Raw genomic sequence first — 20,341 nt, 5'->3', positions numbered from 1 at the left:
GGGGCACTCATGGGGGTGAACACGCTTGGGTAGAGCACGCATGGGTGTATTCAGGCTCAGGTGGGGCACTCATAGAGGTGAACAGGCGTGGGTGGGGCACTCATGGGTGCAAATGAGCTTGGGTGGTGCACTCATGGGTGTGAACAGGCATGGGTGGGGCACTCATGCGTGTGAACAATAGTCAGCTGGGCTGTCCCAAGGCATCTGAATGCATGTGCATTCCAGACCCCTGTATTCATTGTCTTCCTTGTAGAATTTACTTCTAATCCACACTACAGCCAGAGCCTTTTCTCTTGTGGCTTAACTTCCTCTGACCTCTAGGTAACCATCCCAGAATGGAGAGCAGAACTAGTTTTATCAGAAGAGCCAGGCAATCCACAGCTCTGAGGTACAATATCACAGCCCCCCCCCTTTAAGAGGTAAATGAGGTTGCCTCCCTCCCATTCACGAAGTAAAATCACTAAACTCCAGACGATGACAAAAGTTGCTGACTCTGCAATTCTGCGAGCCAGTGGGCTGGCGGAGATGTGGGGGTCATAGTAAGTGGCACAGACAGGGCTGAAGAGATCCTTCCTGCCTGGCTGTGTGTAGCAGGGTACTTCTCAGCACAGGTGCATGAGGTCATGGCCCCACTGCTCCAGGGTTACAAACACTTGATGTGGGCTGTGGGGATCCATCTTGGGTCCTTGCGCTTGATAGATCTCTCTAAGCCCAGGGACTCTTTTTTTCTTACTCTTGATTCACACAATGGCTGTTCCTCCCATCAAGGTAGCTATGAGCTGTGCTGATGGGGAGCTGCAGGGGTGGGGGACAATGCCTGTCACAGAAGCGTGCTGCTGCCTCCAAGGCCATGGAAGTGTTGACCATGAGAAGCTAAGCCCTTTGCTAAGAGCCAGTGGACAGTCATCACCTGGGGGAGGAACACATTCAGGGCTATCAGCCCAGGAAATCAGTCCTGCTAGCCAGACCCCAGCCTCATCAAGCTGAAAATGGAGCTAAATATGCTCTTTGCCCACAGCTCCATGGGAAGGCAGCACATTCAGGGATCTGTGAGTGCCTTGTTTTAGAGAAATGTTTGCTTTTCTCAAGTATGGGTAATATGACAGGCTGAAAGACAAAACCTAGGTGACCAGGCAGTGAGCGTTGGCATTTTCTGGTCACCCACACTTACACCACTGTCCTACAGTCTGAACTTTGCAGAATTCTCTGTTTCTGCCCCCTTAGCGCAGTCCTGGTGGGACAGTGACCCCGGTCCTTCCCCTATGCCTGAGACCCTGTCACACTGGGCCTAAGGTAACCATGCTCACAATGTCCTAGAGAGAGAGCAACTGTGGAGCAGAGAGCAAAAGCTGGTTTTCCTTATTCTTCCTCCATTCAGTGATCTGGCTCCTTTCCAGAAATCCCTCTTTTGACTGACTTCCTAGAACCATAATGATCCACACCCGACAGAGAACTGAGGCTATAAAAGGGACAAGGAAAACTGAATCGGAGAGAAGAAAGGAAGCAGGCAACGTGTGGGACCCAGACCCAGGTCTCAGGCTGCTTCCTCCAGGACCTGCACCCTACATACAAGGAAAGAGAAACTCTGGGGGTGCAGGGCCTGACTAAGGTCAGGAGGAGGTTTGCTGAGAGTGCACAGTCTGTCAGCTGCCGGTCCCTTTCTAGGCCACGACTTTGTATGTTTAAAACTGCCAGCCAATGGGAGAGAACCATGTCAAGACCAAACAGCAGCACATATGTGGTGCTGGCCTCTGCTCAATTCCCAGTTGGTCTCTAGAGCCTCCTGTCACCTCCGAGAAAAAGTATTCCAGGCTCAGGCTCAGTCCAGCGATGATGGAGTGGCTTCAGGGGACACTACATCTGCTTCAAGTCCTGTTCTGTCCTCAGATAATGTTCGCTAAGAGACCGTCTCTCCCCATCCACCACTCAACACACTTCATCTCCATAGCTCTTAAGAATTTGTTCCCAAACTGGGAGTGGTGGTACATGCCTTTAATCCCAGGACTCAGACAGCAGAGGCAGGTGGTTCTCTATGAATACAGGGCCAGCCTGGTCTACAGGCAAGTTCCAGGACAGCAAGGGCTACAGTAGAAATGCCTTCTTTAAAAAGAAGGAAAGAAAACAGAAAAAAAAATGTTTCCAGCCTTACCTTCCACTCCAACCCTTGTGAGTCCACAGAACCAGTTTGTTGCCCTGGCAATCCAGAATCCCCATCAAATGAAGGCTCCCTGCTCCACCCAGTGTCCTACCAATGACCCATGACAATAAGGACAATGAAAGTCTGTTCCAGATTTCAGGCAGTCCCACAGAGTCACTGTAATAGAATGTGGCCATCATGGTTGTTTCCCAGTGACCACAGAGCTGGGGAATGGGACACATCAATTCCCAAACTGGTCCTTTTGGGTCCTGGTCTGTCTGTGAACAGTGAAGCAGTTTGCAACACAGGCACTGCTGTGGAAAATGCTCTTGGACCCTGTAAAGATTTGTCACTCTTGGCCGGGCGGTGGTGGCACATGCCTTTAATCCCAGCATTTGGGAGGCAGAGGCAGGTGGATCTCTGTGAGTTCGAGGCCAGCCTGGTCTACAAGAGCTAGTGCCAGGACAGGCTCCAAAGCTACAGAGAAACCCTGTCTGGAAAAAAAAAAAGATTTGTCACTCTTACTGGTTTAACAAAATGCTGATTTGCCAGTAGCCAGGCAAGAAGTATATGCAGTGTGACCAGACTAGAAGGATTCTGGGAAGAAGAAAGGCTCAGTCTATAGTCGCTACCCAGATGCAGAGGAAGCAAGATGAAAATGCTGCACAAAAAAGGTACCAAGTCACATGGCTAAACATAGATAAGAATTATGGGTTAATTTAAGTTGTAAGAGCTAGTTAATAATAAACCTAAGCTAATAGGCCAAAGAGTTTATAATTATTATAAGCTTCTGTGTGTTTATGTGGGACTGAATGGCTGCAGGACTAGGCAGGACAGAAATTTCTGCTTACAGGCACAACAGCCAAACATGTAGCACAAAGTCCATATATGCAAGGTTTATATTGGACCCCTCTTCTTATATCTAAGGCTCCCCATGAACTAGAGTAGTACCCTCAGAATCCACCCCATATCCAGGCTCTAGACTTCCCAAGCCTATTTTCATCTTACCACCCCAAAGAACTAGCTCATCATTTAACCCTTTCCATACTGACACTCCTTCCGAGAAGCTACTAATTCCTTTTCCTGATAAGGTTTGCAGAACACATTTAAATAGTTTTTAATCCAAGATACAAATTTCTCTATTATATAGGGGGGCCATCTGGGCTGCCACGGCTAGCCAGCCATGTTGCTATCAACTCTTTTTTTAGAGTTCATGAATCAGTTGCCAATAAGGAAGAAAAAAGGAGCTGGTGCCAAGACTCCATCTCCTCCCCTGCACTTTTCCCCAGCAGGAGAAGCGGATCCCAGAGTCAAAATGGACCATGTGAACACAGATGCTGAAAACTGATGCGCTGGAAATGTCAGCCCACGGTTCTAGACATCATGGCGGTGGGAGGTGGTGGCAGCTTACTTCCCAGCCCTGGAACCTACCAGCTGGGCTAAGTGATACTGTGCAGCCTCCAATAGATCGGAGGCACATGCAGAGAAGAAATAAAAGGAGCCTGGGAGCAATGGAGAAAGGAGCAGAGAGGGAAGCAGACAGAACAAATAAAACAAGAGAGGAAAGGAAGAGGGGAGGGAACCAGAGTCCCTAATTCTAGGACCATACAACAACCACAGACAGCTAAATCAGCCAGCCCAGAGCTGCTCCAGGGCAGTGGTAGAGAGCTAAATTCTACCTCATCTGCCACTGGATACAATGTAAACAATATGGATTCTACCTGATTTATCACTGGATATAATGTAAACAATATGAATTCTACCTAATCTATCACTGATACAATGTAAACAATATGAATTCTACCTAATCTATCACTAGATACAATGTAAACATGAATTCTACCTGATTTATCACTGTATACAATGTAAACAATGTAAGTGGGCCTATGCCTGGAAAGGCTAGGAATGGATAGCTGAGGAAAGGAGAGAGGAGGCATGTGTTGTACCTGTCTGTGGTTTTGCCTTGTGAGAGGGAAAAAGACACGGAGAATGGGAACTAATGGGTCAATCAAAGCCCATCTTAAGCACACTATCTGAGGATAGTGTGGATATTCAAAGGATAGATAATCAGCTCTGCTCTCTCTGGCCAGACAGTCTTGGGGAAGTGAAGCTGCTCACACTCTGGAGGAGAGTAAACATACAAGCATGGGAGTCCTCAGCCCCAGCATCAGGATGCTGCTGTTCCACTGGGACATTCGACCCATACTCTACCAGTTACACCAGAGGGTACATAAGCCTCTCCACCTGCTCCTCACCTCACTCTGCCACAGGAGGAAAGAGAACAAACTACCCACACAAGACAGGTGTCTGGGTAAGCAGACTTACATTGCTATGACATTTTTAGTGGTGGTGGTCAGCGATTGGTCTTACCATTTCTTTTTCCTCTCTCTCTCTCTCTCTCTCTCTCTCTCTCTCTCTCTCTCTCTCTCTCTCTCTCTCTCTCTCATCTGAATGGATGCTTTGCCCGCATGTATGTCTGTGCACCACATGAATGCCTGATGCCTACAGGTCAGGTGTCAGATCCCTGGGAACTGGAATTATAGATGCTGCAAGCCACCATGTAGGTGCCTAGAATTAAACCCAGGTCCCCTGCAAGAGCAGCAAGCGCTCTTAACCACTGAGCCATCTCTCCAGCACATAATTTTATCTTTTAATGAATCTGACTGAAAACACACACACACACCAACTTTCATGACTCAAATGACTCAAGGCAGGATTAAAAAGAATAAAAAAATGAAGTGAGCCTCCAAATTATCTCCCAGTGAACTGGCAGATGTTCCATGTCTGTGCCCACAGCAGCGCCCAACATAGCGCAGCAGTGAGTGTGTGAGTCTTGTCTCTGTTTCCCCTCCCCACCCCACCCCCATTACAGAACATGCAAGGCTGCCTGCCTGGCCCATCCCTCCCCCTCCTCTCACCCCAGCACTGCCTAAGGGTATCCTGCACCTCTCCACTGACTTGAGATGAGAAATGCAAATCAGGTTTTAATGAAGTACAAAATTTTTTTTGGCAAGATACCCTTTTTATCTCCTAATAGCAGGTGCAATTGTCAGTTCACAGACAGCCTTGAACTTTCTCCACCCTAAAATTATGGGAAACACTATTAATCTCTTCTTGATGGAATCCCCTGAAATAACTGGCTATGGTCACAGGCAGACTCCTGGGAGAGTGGTCTTTGATTTAGAATTTAAAATCTCTGCTTAAGGACCATTTATAATTTCTGGCAACTAAAGCTTACTAAGATTTAAGTAAGGATCTTATAATTGTTTATAGAATAGAAATAATGCAATAAGCCTGGCCAGGAATTTCTTCTTCTTCACCACCACCCCCTTCAGCCTCTGAGACAGGGTTTCCCTGTGCAGCCCTGGAACTCTCTCTCTGTAGATGAGGCTGGCCTCAAACTCAGAGATCTGCTTGCCTCAGCCTCCAGAGTCCTGGGACTAAAGGTGTGTGCCACCACCACCCAGTGTGCCAGGTATTTCAGTGCACAGATCTGGGATGTCCCAGAGGTCTGCTATTGGAAGTCTGATCCCTAGTGATACTATTCTAGACAGTTCTGGAAATTCTAGGAAGTTGGGGCCTAGCAGAAGGAAGTTGCTTCTTATGGGATATGCTTGTGTTGGGTCCCTCTCCCTTCTTCATGCTTCCCTGGCTGCCACAATGTGAGCCATTCTGCTGCACCACACCCCCTGTGCCATGGCAGGCTGAAAGGGGGCAATAATGCTTTGCTTCCTTAACCTGTTTCTCTCGGTCATTTGATCACAGAAAGAGAAGTGTGCTTAATTTGAACGGTACCTGCCAGGGACCAAAGGGACAAGGAAGAGCAGAGAAGAGAGATGAGAGACCCAGAGAGTTTCTCTGTGTAAGATTAGAGGAGTCACAGAATGATCATGTGATCTGGGTATTCTACTTTTACTATTTGCACAGAACTGGTAGCTGGTCTTGGGTAGGCATTTGTGTATGGTGCTCACTGTAGTGTCGCTCACAATGACAAGACGGAAATAAGTCAAGAGGATTAGTCGGGGTTCTCCAGAGGACCTAAACCAAAAGAATATGCATAATTACAAGAGGGAGTCCATTAGGCTGACTCACACAATCAGAGGCTGATTAGCCCCACGATGGCCTCAGCGGCCCAGAGAGCTGGGTGTAGTATGAGGCACAGGCCACATCCGGCCACCCTGCTAGCTTAACCCCTGAAATAACCAGATAGAAATTGTATTAATTAAATTACTGCCTGGCCCATTGGCTCTAGGCTCTTATTGGCTAACTCTCACATCTTGATTAACCCATTTCTATTAAATCTGTGTATCACCACATGACTGCGGCTTACCAGCAAGATCCTAACTTACATCCATCTCAGGCCGGAGATTCATGGTGTCTGCCACTCTGCCCTTCTTCCCAGAATTCTGTTCTGTCTTCCCCACCTACCTGAATTCTGCCCTATCAACTAGGCCAAGGCAGTTTATTTAATAACCAATGAAAGCAACACAAATACAGACGGACCTTCTACACCAGCTGGGAAAGCTGGCAGCTTCTCCATCCAAGAGGCTGGCAGTATTCAGTAAGAAAGACCAACCATGAAATGCCCTAGAGACTGAGGTTAGAGGCATAAAATGCCCTAGAGACTCACTGTAAGTTGATATTCAAAGGCTCCGGAATCATCTTGGTGCTGAGCCAAGATCGGGACAACAGAAAAAAACAAATGGGATATATGCTCACTCTAGAGGAATCGAGAACACAGGTGTACACACTTTGCCTCTTTCCTCTTCTTCTTGCTTTTAGTTCCATCCATGCCCCATGCTACAGGATGAGGCCACACACATTCAGGGTGAGCCTTTAGGGTTTGCCTACCCGTGAGTGAGTCATCTCTGGAAATGACCTCACAGCCACACCCAGCGCGCACCTTGACAGTTCACTAGGCATCTCCCAATCCAATCAACAACCAAGATTCGGCATCCGACCGTGCGCTCATTGACAGACGAGTGGCTGTGTAACATGTGGCATAAACACCTAACAGAACGGTACTCAGTTTAACAAGGAACCCAACTGCCATCTATGCCATCACATGGGTGAAACTTGCAGGCATGACATCAAGTGAAACAAGCCAGGAAGAAAGAAAAAAAACGCTGTTTTCTCGATTTATATAAATAAAGTACCTAGAATTGTGAAATTCATAGAAAGTAGAAGAGCAGATGCCAGGACTAAAGGGAACAGGAAGTTACTATTTGATGGGGTGGATTTCAGTTTAGAGGTGAAGCTCTGGAGATGGGTGGTGGATGGATGCAAAAGCATGAACACACTCAGTGTACCCATGGTGTGTTTAGAGGGAAATTAGAATAGTTAAGACAACATCTTCTGTGTTGTGCCACAATTTTTTTAAAAAAAATCAAATTTTAAAATGTTAGAGAAGCTACACAGACCCCCCCAGAGTAGAAGCTGTAGAGCTAACGAGAACCCTTTCTCTCCCAGGTAGTCGGAGGAGATGTAGCTAAGGCTAGAAGCAGGACCAAACTAGAGGAACCAGGCAACAGGGGAGCTAGTCTAAGTTTAGTTGTGCACGAGACCAATTAGCTGACAGCTGGACAGAAAACAATCCAGTTCCGCACACACTTGATTAGCATCTGCACAAGTTCTGGAGACAGACGGAAGCAGCCAGCGCCTGCCCTTCCTGTGCCTGCACGGAAGGCCATAGCAGCTACAGAGGCACAGTTGTGTTGTGTTTGTGATTGCTCTCTGGCACCCAGAGTTGAACTCAGGGCCTGGCAAATGCCACAGAGGCACTCTACTGAGACTACACTTTCCTGTGCACTTGAACCTTGTACAATACAGGCCTTTATACCACACTGGTCCTTCTCGTAGCCACAGAGAAGACACAGGAGCATCCTAGTGGATGCTGTGCTCAGCACCTGCAGTACGCCACCCAGCAGGGCCAATTGCTAGACCCCACTCTACAGGGGTCACCACTATCCCCAAAGCTATAGACTCCCTCTTCTTCCAATGATGAAACCTGTAAACATCTGGCTTCACAGACCAAATGAAGCTGCCAGAGATGACTTATCCCTGTCAACAGTCGGAGAGCCACCACCCACCAGCCATGTGTCAACATGTAGCCACCATGTCCCTCAAAATTCTATGACTGCTCCAGACTGAAATCACCCTTACCATCAGCTTCTGCATCATTTGAGAAGCCAAGGCATATGTTCACATGTTAAAGTGTGTGAGGACATGGGCATGCGCATGGACACAGAGGTCCCAATGAACCATCTGAGTCTGTCAGTGTCGTGGGAGCTGGCGACGGACTGAAGCACAGAATGGCTAAGATGAGAACAGAGGCCTCCCGTGGGAAAGAAAGAACACAGGGAATTTAGATTCAGGAGAGATGATTTTCCTTTGTGGCCAGAGTAACAAACAAACACACCCAAAGGCCGATGCAGTCTAAGTGTGGTGCTGGGGCTCCGAGATGGCGGTTGGTGGGAGACGGGGTGCAAAAGCAGGCAGGACTTCGAACATCTTCCTGCAGCATCTTCCTCCGCCCCGGGATCCTAAGCAGAGTCTTTGATCCCACATCCTGATGTAGGGCCACCTCCTCAAGCCTGTCACATTGTTTAGTGTCTAGGGTGCTGAGTTTCATCTCTGTGGCTATGATAAAACACCCTGACATGAAGCAACTTGCAGGGGAAAGTGTTTGTGACAACTTACAACTCCAGCTGACCATTCCTCGTGAGGAAGTCAAGGCAAGAATTTCAAACAGCCAGTCACATTACTTCCACCATTGTGAGAAACTGTATGTATGTATTCATGCTCACTGCAGTGATATTCTGTCTGTGGTTTAATAAATAAAGCTTGCCTGTCCCTTGCTTGCTTGCTTGTGGTCGGTTCTACTTCTCCACTCTTAAGAGTTCAGGAGCCTTGCCTAAAGAATAGTGCTGCCCACAGTGGGCGGGATCTTCCCACATTCTTTAACTGAATTAAGACAAGCCCTCACAGACACGCCCACAGACCAACCCAAGGTTGACAACCCACTTAGACACTCCTCCCAGGTAATTCTAGTTCTCACCAAGTCAGCTTAAAGCTCCCCATCCCAGGTGCCATACGGTGTACACGGAAATGCCAGTGGCTTCACTTCAGCCTACCCTCAGTGTAGATACCTTGCTCTTTGTTTTGGCTTTAGTTTGGCATATGTAAGAAAGTCTCATGTTTGCCTCTCACCCTATGCTAAATTAAAAATACTTGCCAGCCTCATCATTAAGTTCTACATTGCTTATTCACAGACCAACTCAGGACTTAATTGTGCCCTTGGGAGTTTTCATGACCTTTAAGAGATTTAATCAGAATCCCAGTACTATCAAGCAGACAAAATCTCAGTCACCCATGAAGATTCAGACACCGGACATAAATGACCCCCCCCAGCAGCAGCCACCCTAGCCCCCCAGATCTGAGGTTGGAATGCATGGGCACAGCTGCCCTGTCTGCAGCAGGACCCACTTGGTGCCTCTCCTCCAAGCTGCACAATTCAGCTTCCTTTCTGAGGTCCCTTCAGTCACCGTAAGAAGAAGCGACCTGAATTGCAAACATATGAGCTAGAATTTAATATTTGTGTCTTCTGAGCCACAAGGAGACTATCTATATCTGGTTGCCAAGTGGTGTGAGAGAATGGTGTATTTCACAATTATGACCAAAAAAATGGGTCTCACGGGGCCTGGGGAGACGGCTTAGCAGGAAAAGGCACTGGCCACCAAGCCTGACAGCATGAGTGACCTCCTGGACCCACGTGGTGGAGAGGACAGTGACTCCCACAAGCTGTTCTCTGACCTCCACACCTGCACCATGGCTGTGCGTGAGTGCACGTGTGTGTGCTCACACACAGACACGGATACACACATAATAAATGTAATAAAATTCTCATGGGTATCACAGATGCTGATGAGATGGCTCAGTGAGTAAGAATATTTGTTCTGCAAGTACAAGGACCTCCCCCCTTGACTTGTCCCTTTGAGCATCTCCCCTCTGCCTAGAGACGCTGGACTATAAAACTCACTGCTGTGGTGGTTTGAACAAGCATGACCTCATAGGCTCATGTATTTGAATGTTTGGTCCTTGTTGGAGGAGGTGTGTCATTGGGGTGGCTTTGAGATTTCAAGGTCTCCTGCCAGGCCCAGTCTCACTCTCTACTCACTTCCTATGTACTTGTGGACCAGACGCAAGCTCTCAGTTATTGCCGCGGCACAGAGCCTGCTGCTGCCATGCTTCCTGACATGATGTACGTGCACTAACCCTCTGAAACTGTAAGCCAGCCCCCAATTAAACACCTTCATTTATAAGCTGCCTTGGTCATAGTGTCTCTTCACAGAATAGAACAGTGGACAACCTTCCCTCACAGAGCCACCATGTCTGGGATGCCGCAGGCCTCCTGCAGATCCAGAAATGTATAATTTTAGAAACCCTCCCCATGACAATTGTAAATCTAGGAAGCTATTCATCAAGGAAGAATTTGTCAAGCTTGGTTGATCCAGCACATTAGCCGGATGCTGAATGGACTTATTCCGCTGTAGCGGCTCTAATCATTGCACTACCATGCTCTGGATACGGAGGACACAACAGACAGCAGCCGTTCCAATCCCCATGAACCAGGAGCCTAGGGCTGCATGACCTGTGGAACCATGGGATGTAAGGCAAGGGACGGAAGAAATGGACAGGGTGGGCGGAGGCTTCACAGAGAATGTAAGGCTGGAACTCAGCCAGCCCAATAAGGAATGGAGGTGAGCAGACAGCATTCCAGGGATGTGGAAGGGCCCACGCGGGAACTAGCTGAAGCACAGAAGATGTCAAGTGAGAGGAAACTGCTAACTGGACCTAGTCTTGGAAGTCCTTTAAGGTTCGTTAAGTAAAAGCCAGAAGGGGTTTTCGTATGCGGATGACATGCAGAGATTCTTTCTGATGTTGGAACTACCTTTCTGGGGGGGAGGGGGCGGGGCGCAGCAGGTGGATTCATTCAAGTGAGATGAAAACTCAGGAGGCCAATATGGAAGTGATGGAGGAAGACCCAGGAAGCAGCACCGCTGCTCATATTACAACATGGAAGGGATATTATACTCTAAGGAAGAACAAATGAAGCCTGGCCCAAAGCAGGGTCATGAGGCAAGGTAGATGGTGCAGGTATGTGTGTGACCATGTTGGGATGGTGCATGTTCCCAGGGGCACAGATTAAAGGCTTGGTCTTGGAGCCACACAGTTGGAGGCAGTACCTTTAGGAGAGAATTCCATCATTTAAGGTGTGCCCTTACAGGAGATTAAGGGACCCCAATCTCTTCATTCTCTTTCTTGTTGCTTCCTGGTTCATATGATTTATGATTTTTCTCTGCTTCATACCCATGATGGACTACCTCAATAGAGACCAAACACCATCAGGCCGCAGGATCATGAACTAGAACTTCAGATCTATGAGCCCAAGAGAATCTTTTATATCACTCTCTTCGTGACAGAAAGCTAACACCTAACGGTAACTAAGAAAGAGGGAGTGGAAAGGTCACTAGGTGGGGACCAGGTCCACTGAAGCCTTGAGTGATGAAGGCACACGGGTTCAGTGTGGAACCAAAAGGGCATGAGGCAGGCAGTCCACAGGGGCAGAGGCAGGCCTGGCCTAAGGGCAGGACTAAGAGGCAGAAAGAAAACAACCAGCTAGAAACATGGGAAAGCATCCAGGGTAGAAAGAGAAAAACAATACAAGGTCCAAAGAATAACGGGAATACAGCCACAAGGAAGACACAAGCAGCGATGGCAAGACCACAGAGAGGCCTCCATAGCACTAACTGGTACCCAGAGATGGTCCAGCAGAGGTCTGCCAGTGTCCTTGGCAGGCACTGAGCGAAGAAGCACTGTGGGCATAGAGCATGGGTCAAAGGCGGTCAACAAATATCTTAAAATCAGGGAAGAAACGCCTCTGGTGAACACCGACCTTGTCCAGGCCTCGATAATGGATGCAGAGCGTTTGGCTTTATCCGCTCCCAGCATACTATGTGTCTGAGAGAAGAACTTAAAGAGAAAGGGGTAAAACCTGTCTGCAAAGAGAAGAGACTTGGAGACCTGAGACACGGTTGTGGGGTAAGGCACTAAGGATACAGGGAAACACATCTAATCAATATTCAAGGAATAAATCAGCTTCAACATAAGGGAGATCATGACCTGAGCCAGGGAAGAAACGGATTTGCCAGAGCATACATGGAGAAATTCATGGAGGGCGGGTACTATGGTCTGACTGTTTCATCAAAAACCATGTTGAAATTTAATTGCAATTGTGATGGTATAAAGAGAAAAACTGTCTTTAAGAGACAACGAGGTCACGGGATACCACCTTCATGAGTGGATTAAAGCTGTTATTGTAGGAAGAATTAGCTCTAAAGGTAAGGTGTTCCCTCTCCGGAACACATGCTCTCATGCCCTGTGGTGCCTTCCATCATGTTGTGAAGCAATAAGAAAGGCTTTGCCAGGTGCAGCCCTTAGATCCGGGACCTGTGAGCACCCTTAACTGTGAGTCAAATAAACTTCTCTTGTTCCTGCTAAATGATACACCATGTTCTGTTACAGCAACAGGAAAGACCAAGACAGCAGGGCAGTGAGTGCTCCTGATCAGTGCAGGGCAGTGAGTGCTCCTGATCAATGCAGGGCAGTAAGTGCTCCTGATCAGTGCAGGGCAGTGAGTGCTCCTGATCAGTGCAGGGCAGTAAGTGCTCCTGATCAGTGCAGGGCAGTGAGTGCTCCTGATCAATGCAGGGCAGTAAGTGCTCCTGATCAGTGCAGGGCAGTGAGTGCTCCTGATCAATGCAGGGCAGTAAGTGCTCCTGATCAGTGCAGGGCAGTGAGTGCTCCTGATCAGTGCGGGGCAGTAAGTGCTCCTGATCAGTGCAGGGCAGTGAGTGCTCCTGATCAGTGCAGGGCAGTGAGTGCTCCTGATCAGTGCAGGGCAGTGAGTGCTCAGTATTCACTGAGGGCACTAGGTCAGTTCAGTACCAGGCACAACACAGGTCCGTGAGGATGTGACTACGACTAGGCCCAAATCCTTGGTGGATCCTGCAGGGAGTGGCCCACAGAGGTAAAAGACAGTGACAGAAAAGAATGGAGAAGACACCATCAGACAGCACGTTGACGGGGACATTAGGCACTTCTCACCTTGTGGGAAGAAAGTCTATAGGAGAAAACTGGTCCCAAGAATGGAGGGCAGAGTCACATGAACACACAGCAGACAACAGAGAGCGGTGAGTGGAGGGGACAGGAAGAAAGAGAAGTCAGATGTGCTCTCAGGGTTGGGTAGAAACCCGCATGGCAAGGCCACACGGCTTCGCCTGCCTTTGTTCGGAGACCAAAGAGTTAGAGAAAAACTGCCTTGGGGCCTCTGCCACATCCAAGCTTAGGAAGCCTAGAAACATCAGTGACTGATGAGGCTCTGCCAGCCAGCACTGGCTTGTTTCCAGAGCCTCCGAGTTCTATTCCCTCCGCTGCTCTTACAGCATGATTGATGGAGATACGATGATGACAAGACTGGCTTTGGGAGGTGGCCAGCCAACACTCGACACAAGCTGAAATGAGAAGTGAATATCACAACCGACAGGGGGAGCCCTCCGGTTTCACCAGTGCGCCCAGGCCCCTGCCAGGAGGAAACATATCACACTGGACAGAGGGAGCCCACCAGATCCACCATTGTCTTCTCCCTTCCCCGCTCCTCCGCTGCCCTTGCAGGAAGACTGCCCCTGGTATCAAGGACTCTGAGTCTCCTGGAATGGCTGGTCATTTTTGGCATCAGTTGTAGTTCTCCAGGTTCCAAAGCACCAAAGTCCAGAATAGGATGTGTGCCCCTGGCTACCTAGGGTGTGGTCCCCAAGGGCAGTCAGAAATGGGCCAGGCAGAAGGGCAGGAGAATCCAGTATAAAGCTTGTGAAGCTCCTCCGTGCCCCGGGATCATCCTCAGATGCAGACAACAGGGATGGGCAGTAAAGGCCCTTCTCTTCCTACGTGGGTGGAGAGAGTCTGTGGGGTGGCCGGGGACAGAGTGGACAGGCAGCAGCTGCAGGTGGCTGGCTCTGAATGCTAGAGGATGGCTTGATCTAAACAGACCAGCAGTGGAGGCCAGGGAAGGGCTGGAAGGGGCTGTGCTGCCCCTGGCTCAGAGCAGGTCAAAAAAGATGCCCAAGAGAAAGGTTACAATGAACCCCCCAAGCACCCAGTTTCACAAAACACTCCCGCCTTTCTTCTTATAGATGGATAACTGGGGAAAGTGAGACGTGTTCCTAGTGGCTGGGTCTGACAGGTTAGAACTGGCCGAAAGGTCCAGCCATGAAGACTGTCTAGTAAAACTTTCCTTCAGCCGACTAGGACTCATTATCACCCGTGAGGTGCACTCAAACTCTAAGGGTAAATGCCGGCATGAGCCCAAAGCCATTTCGAGATGGGGCGATACATCAAGCCTTTCTAGAGAGCGTCACTGGGGACTAATTTTATTTGTTAACTGCGGAAGTTCAGGGGGACTCTAGACATTAAAAACCTGGAAAACTAAAAGCCTGAAATAAGCGGTAATGCATCTTTGATCTTCTCACAGAACAGCTTCATCTGTGTTTGTGTAATGAGACCGTCTGCAAACAGGCTCGGCCAAGCTGGAGCAGAGAAGATTCTGAATTGTGAGTAAACACTGTTCATCTCAGGCTGGCTGGAAACAGACATCGCTCCATGGAGCAAACCTTTCAAGACACTTGTGGGCTGCATCCACATGCAGCCTTTTAAATGCATTTAAAAACACCCAGTCTTCTCTGGATAGAAAGGAGCGGGTGACTTTTGTTCCCTTGCATATGGCTGTATTTTCAAACTTTCTGGAAATGAACCTCTACCCTTTGGCTTTCATAAGCAAGTCTACTTTTCAAGAAGATGGAGTAGAATTTCTTCTTTTAAAGAGGAATGCACAGATGCTTGTAATACTAGCACTTCAGGGACAGAGGTGGGATGAGGGTGAATTCTGGGCCAGCCTGGACTATATATCAATACTCTGACTACAAAACAAAGCAAAACAAAACAAAAGGTAGAAGGGAAGGGAAAGATGCGTACTGTTTTGAACTTTGCTATACTCCAATCAGAAGTTCCAATTCTAAATATCTTATTGACATAGAAGGTAATGTTTTGGGTAGAAACTATTATTAAATCAATAATTCAAAGCCAGTGATTACAGCTGGGGAAAGGGCTTGACCGTAAGAGTCTCACAGACTCAAATCAAATCCCAGGTCCAACACAAGCAAGTTGCACACGCTTGGGAAGTTTCAGAACTATAGTTTCTTCCCGTGCAAAAAAAGTCATCTGTGGGGACTAAACGATGCCCTGGCATGTGAGAGGCAATATCCACGAAGAACACAAAGCCATGGTTTCCAACAAACGAACGAAGAGCTCAGTCTCACTCGGCTTCTGCAAACCATGACAAATGTACCCAAATGCAGTGGCTGATGGGAAATAGTTTCATGTGAAAACAGTGCAGAGAGATTTCCAAGGCAAAAATCAATGTTTAAATGTGCTTATGACGAGCCACATCCATCTTTGCTTCTAGATATCCGGGGAGGTCGAGGAGGGGAGGTGGGGGTAACTGGAGGTACACCTGAGAGATCTTCTCCAGACTACACAGGTCCGAGGGTGGAGGACTAATACTGGGTAAACAGGAACTTCCATTATTTCCCTTAAGTAGGCATGTGCGTGTACAGATAAACAGAAGGGGGAAAACCTACAGCCTGCATCTCTTCTGGCCCAAGGGATGCAGGCATTTTAAACACTGCGTATTAAATGCGGATTCATTGTTTGGGATGGCAATACACGCTAAGCAATCAATATGACTCATCAGACCAGGAAATGTATAGAAATATAAGATGCTGGAAAGAAGGCAAATGCACCATCTACTAACTCTCCTAAATATTAGGTTGGTATAGTTACCACCATTCAACCAATACCCACAAACACACAGTGTGTGCATGAGGGAATCAGATCATATCTGAGTGCCCCTTTCGGTGTTCAGGAATCAAATCACTGGTGGGGATGGGATTGCTTGGCTCAGAGAGAGAAGGAAAGGACTAGGGAACAGGGACTGTGCCTGTTGTCACCATGTCACTTCCACTAACTGTACCAACAGGACCTGACTTGGGATTTGACTACATTGTACTCCCTCAGTTTGGGTCATGAGGGTTGGGGGTAGAGGCCAGCGCAGGATCGCTAGGACATTCAGACATCACTTGGTCAACTTAGCTGCACAAATCATCCACTTAATTAACTTGTTCTTGAAGTGTCTGTTCCCCTCCCCAACCTCACCCACATGCACCCTGAGGGAGAGGAGAGAATTCTTTCTTGGGACCCACCCTGCTTCAGGGGCCAATGCAGTGAGTGCCAAGTCTGAAGGAGTTTGGGGTGCTCTCAGGATCTGCTACCCTCCAGACAAAGCAAAACCAGAACGAAACAGCAAATTAAGTATTAGCCTTCAAGAAAGTGGCTCCCTCTCCAAATACAAAGAAGCCGAGGAAGTTCCTTTAGAACATGGAAGCAGATCTCTGCTGCATACTTAGGCACTTGCTACCCTGAACCCCTTTTTATCCTAAACCTGGTACGGTTTCATTTTTTTTTTTTCTTAGCAATTGCCAACAGCCTCAAATCCCCCTGTCTGCAGTAGAATAGACCCAGCATTCCAGGGCAGAGAGGACAAATCCTATTACATCTAACAGGACTTTTTATATCAGCCCCCAAGTTCCTGCATCGGAATCCATTCCTAAACCACTGGTAAGTGATTACACAATCTTAGAAAGAGGTGGACATTTAGACGTACTCTACAGGGTCTTCTCAGAGTCCAGGGGTTAGAAGCCCCTTCCTCCTCCCCAGACGCTCTCCTTCTGCTCCTTGCCACAGCCCTTATGGCAGGAGATGCAGGGTTCTATTTTAAGACAAACCCTCTCACACTAGAAACCACTCAGACAAAACACCAGCATCTCAACTACTCCCCAGTCTTCTCCCTTCTGGGTCATCTATTGTACACAAGCTCTCCAAGGTTCCCCAGAGCCTCCAGGAGTTGGTCTCAGGGTCCCTCCTATCGCCCCACCCTGCTGGAAGGGCACGGCTGCCAACAGCGGTTATCAGTCACTAGGATCTTGGCCCCTTCTGATCATCCTCCCCAGGATGAGAATGGGGACCTTAACCAGCCTCAGAAGGAAGCTAAGGGGTCAAGGGCTTGTGAAATGTGACCGAGTCCACAGGAGACCTACTCCTCTTCGGGAGTCCTGGGCTCTACACCACACCACACTTGATGACCTACGACCCATCTGCTCTCCACACTGGAAGGAAGCCAGGGTCCCAGGGATGATGGGCCTGACCAGATCACACTGAAACCTTATTTATCCTGGTCTTCCTCCCTCTCTCTTCTTAACTCCCATCCCTCTTGATTTCCCTCCCCTCCCGCCTGGCCTCTCCCTCCTTCCTCTTACAAGGCACTCTGGTTGTGTTTCCACTTTGTCTCCAATTATGTCTGAACGCAACCCACCACAGATGCTGACATTTTAAATGTTTAGTTGTTATAGTTACTTGACTAATTGCCTGGGCCACCAGCAGCGCTTCTTCTTTTCTGCAGGAGGGGATGGGGAGTGGGGAGCCCGGCAGATAGGGTTTTAAGCCACTACTTCGAACCTGTCCAGGACACCTTGCCACGCCCAGGAGAGTGCCCCGAGCAGAGGATCCGCGAGTCACAAGCTCCAGCCAGGGCAAAGGTGCTCCCGCCCAGTACCTGTACCGCCTGGTCTCGGGGATGCCAAGAATTGTGTATCCTGCCCCGGGACAAGGGAGATAGACAAGGTCTGCTCAACAAATGCTTCTATCTGGCCTCACAGTCCGCCCACGCCTGCGATGTGTAGAAGGCAGGTGAAATGAGGAACCGAGGTGGGCCTGGGTGGAGTTGAGTGGGTCTTTGGGGCAAAAGAGTTAGAAGCCGGTAGCAGGTTACTCACGTGCCAGATAGCGAAGAAGATGAGCGCAGCGCAGAGCACCAGGGACAGCATGTAGCAGAAAGCAGCGAAAGTGAAGGCCATGGTTGAGGACCCCGATCCCAACACACACAAAGCCGTTCCCTGGAGACCAGTGCCCTCCCAAATGGGAGCCAGGAAAACGTCTGCACACTCCCGGTAAAACCAAAGGCTAGGAGCACGCACAACAAGCAAAGGTAGAGTTGAGGGTCCGTGAAGCCGGCAAGATACGGGCAGAACGGGAGACCCAGGACGTGGAGCGGCCACGGGCACAGAATGTTGCTGGCGGCAACTGTTCCCCTAGCCAAAGAAGAAATCTAACCAGTAGAGAACACCTGCAGACCTGTGTCAACTAGGGAGGCTCTTAAGACCAACAGGCATCGGGTGCGAGGACTCCAGAGAGGACCAGGCGAGGAGGTCCGGTCCCCTGGAAAGCGCCTCTCTGTCCACTCTGGAGCGGTGAAGCGAGCGCGCCACCCAGACTCCGGGAGCGTCCGGCTAGATGCGGGGGTTCCGAGGTCCTCAATCCCACAGCCGATCTGTCCCCGAGCACAAGTCTTTAGGTGGCAGCCGAGGCGAGCCAGGTCCCGTTAGTCCTGCACCCTGGGCTGGGGTCTTCCAACGCAGCTGTGCGCACGGAGATGCATCCGGCCCCGGCTCCAACCGCGGTCCCCCGGCCGCCGGCTTCCGTAACCCGGTGCCTGGGAAACTGGGTCGGACCGGGGCGGCGTGGGCTCCAGCCTAGCGGGCCAGCTCCCAGCCGGGCGGCCGTGGCGCGGGTTTCCGGCCAAGTGCTGCTCGCGACTGAGCGGGGCTCCACCTGCTGCTGCTGTCGCGGGCGCCGCGAAGACTGCGGCGCTGGGACCCCTCCCTCGAGGCGCCCCACCCTGCCGGCTCCGGAGCGCGCCCTCCCCGCGGGCGGAGACTGCAGCGCTCGGGTCCGGGGAGGCGGTGGCGAGGAGACGCGGTGTGCGCCCGCCTCTCGGAGGAAACTTGCGGCCCCGCGCGCGGAGGCGGGAGGGGCAGGGACTCTTTAAGCACGTGCGCCCAGAGCGAGTGGGAAGGCGGAAGGCTATGGCGATGACGCGCCCGCCGCCCCTAGGCTTCCAGCAGTTTTGTGCACATTAGAGCGGGAAGTGAGGGGACTTGGACGCGGGAGTGGCTTGGCTCCTGTTGGTTGGGTCCTGCCATGGCAGATTTCTCAGACTGTAAGGTACTCTTGATCTGGAAGTGCCTTTTCAACCCAACCTGAGCACTGTACCCCCTACCCCCGTACTCCCCCCACCGCGCAGAATCCTGCATTAGAGCCCACCCCTGGCATGCTACACGATCCCATTCCAGCTGACTTTGGGGTTGAAGGAACCTGGTGCCATCGATTAAGGCAGCAGCGTCTCCATGTTGCTCTGTGGCATTGTCTCCACCTCGTACTGTTGGAGGCAGACTCCCTCATACCTCCAACTTTCTTAGCCTCAAATGAAACCTGCTTTCCTTATCAGAAAAGTAGTAATGAGTACCTTCAAACTAAACAGGACCTAGCAGGGAGCACTTGGTACCCAGTCAATCCGTAAATTGTGGGGACTGCACACTCCACCACAGGGCTTTGGCATCGTAAATGTTTGTATCATAATCACGCAATGAAAAAGGTTCCAATCCTGCAGATAGAACTTGAATTTCAGGTGAGTCAGTCTAGAAGGCAAAAAGAAATGTCCTGGAAGATGACTGGCAAGGGTGTGATAATAGTTGTCACACCTGGGGATGGCTGAACACTCCACTGCACACTGACAGGTTGTGTGTTTCCTCATTAGCTGTTCTCCACTGCACAAAGAAACTTTCCTCAGGAGATCTGAGAACTGCGCTAATCTAGGTATAGAGATACAAAGTTAGAGGGCAATCTGATACTATTTCCATTTAGCAAACTGATTGTAGTAAGTCGTCCTCTGGGCATTAACAATTCCCCAACCATGGATTCTTAGCCAGGTTTACTGTAGCAGGCATGAGTTTTCTCCTGTTGCAAGCCTTAAAACAAAGCAGAAAGCTGGTTACCCCCAAAACCTTCATGCCGCTGTTGCATCCGTGGGCACATCTCACCGTGGCACTCGATATAGTAGCTCACTGGGTTCGCTGCTGTTGATGAGTGACAGACACCCCAGAAGCCTGCATAGCAACTTCTAGCATTATGAAAAAC

At 49.5% G+C, this 20,341-nt stretch overlaps 1 protein-coding gene across 2 annotated transcripts in view; it reads right to left on the bottom strand.

The window, feature by feature from the left end:
* Cnih3 (cornichon family AMPA receptor auxiliary protein 3) overlaps positions 1 to 18,415 on the bottom strand; it is a 95,659-nt gene extending 77,244 nt beyond the window's left edge. For both annotated transcript variants that reach the window (XM_050143042.1, XM_050143043.1), the window contains exon 1: positions 18,142 to 18,415. In XM_050143042.1, coding sequence (XP_049998999.1) covers positions 18,142 to 18,222 — 81 coding nt within the window. In that variant the 5' untranslated portion in view covers positions 18,223 to 18,415. The remainder of the gene's footprint in view (positions 1 to 18,141) is intronic.
* Between the last annotated feature and the right edge of the window lie 1,926 nt (positions 18,416 to 20,341).

The sequence above is a fragment of the Alexandromys fortis genome, unplaced genomic scaffold (assembly GCF_014885135.2).
Source record: "Alexandromys fortis isolate MF-2015 unplaced genomic scaffold, M_Fortis_MF-2015_v1.1 scaffold_51, whole genome shotgun sequence".
In the NCBI taxonomy this organism is placed as follows: domain Eukaryota; kingdom Metazoa; phylum Chordata; class Mammalia; order Rodentia; family Cricetidae; genus Alexandromys; species Alexandromys fortis.
The sequence above is the reverse complement of the archived record's forward strand: the minus strand, read 5'-3'. Positions and strand labels throughout refer to the sequence as shown.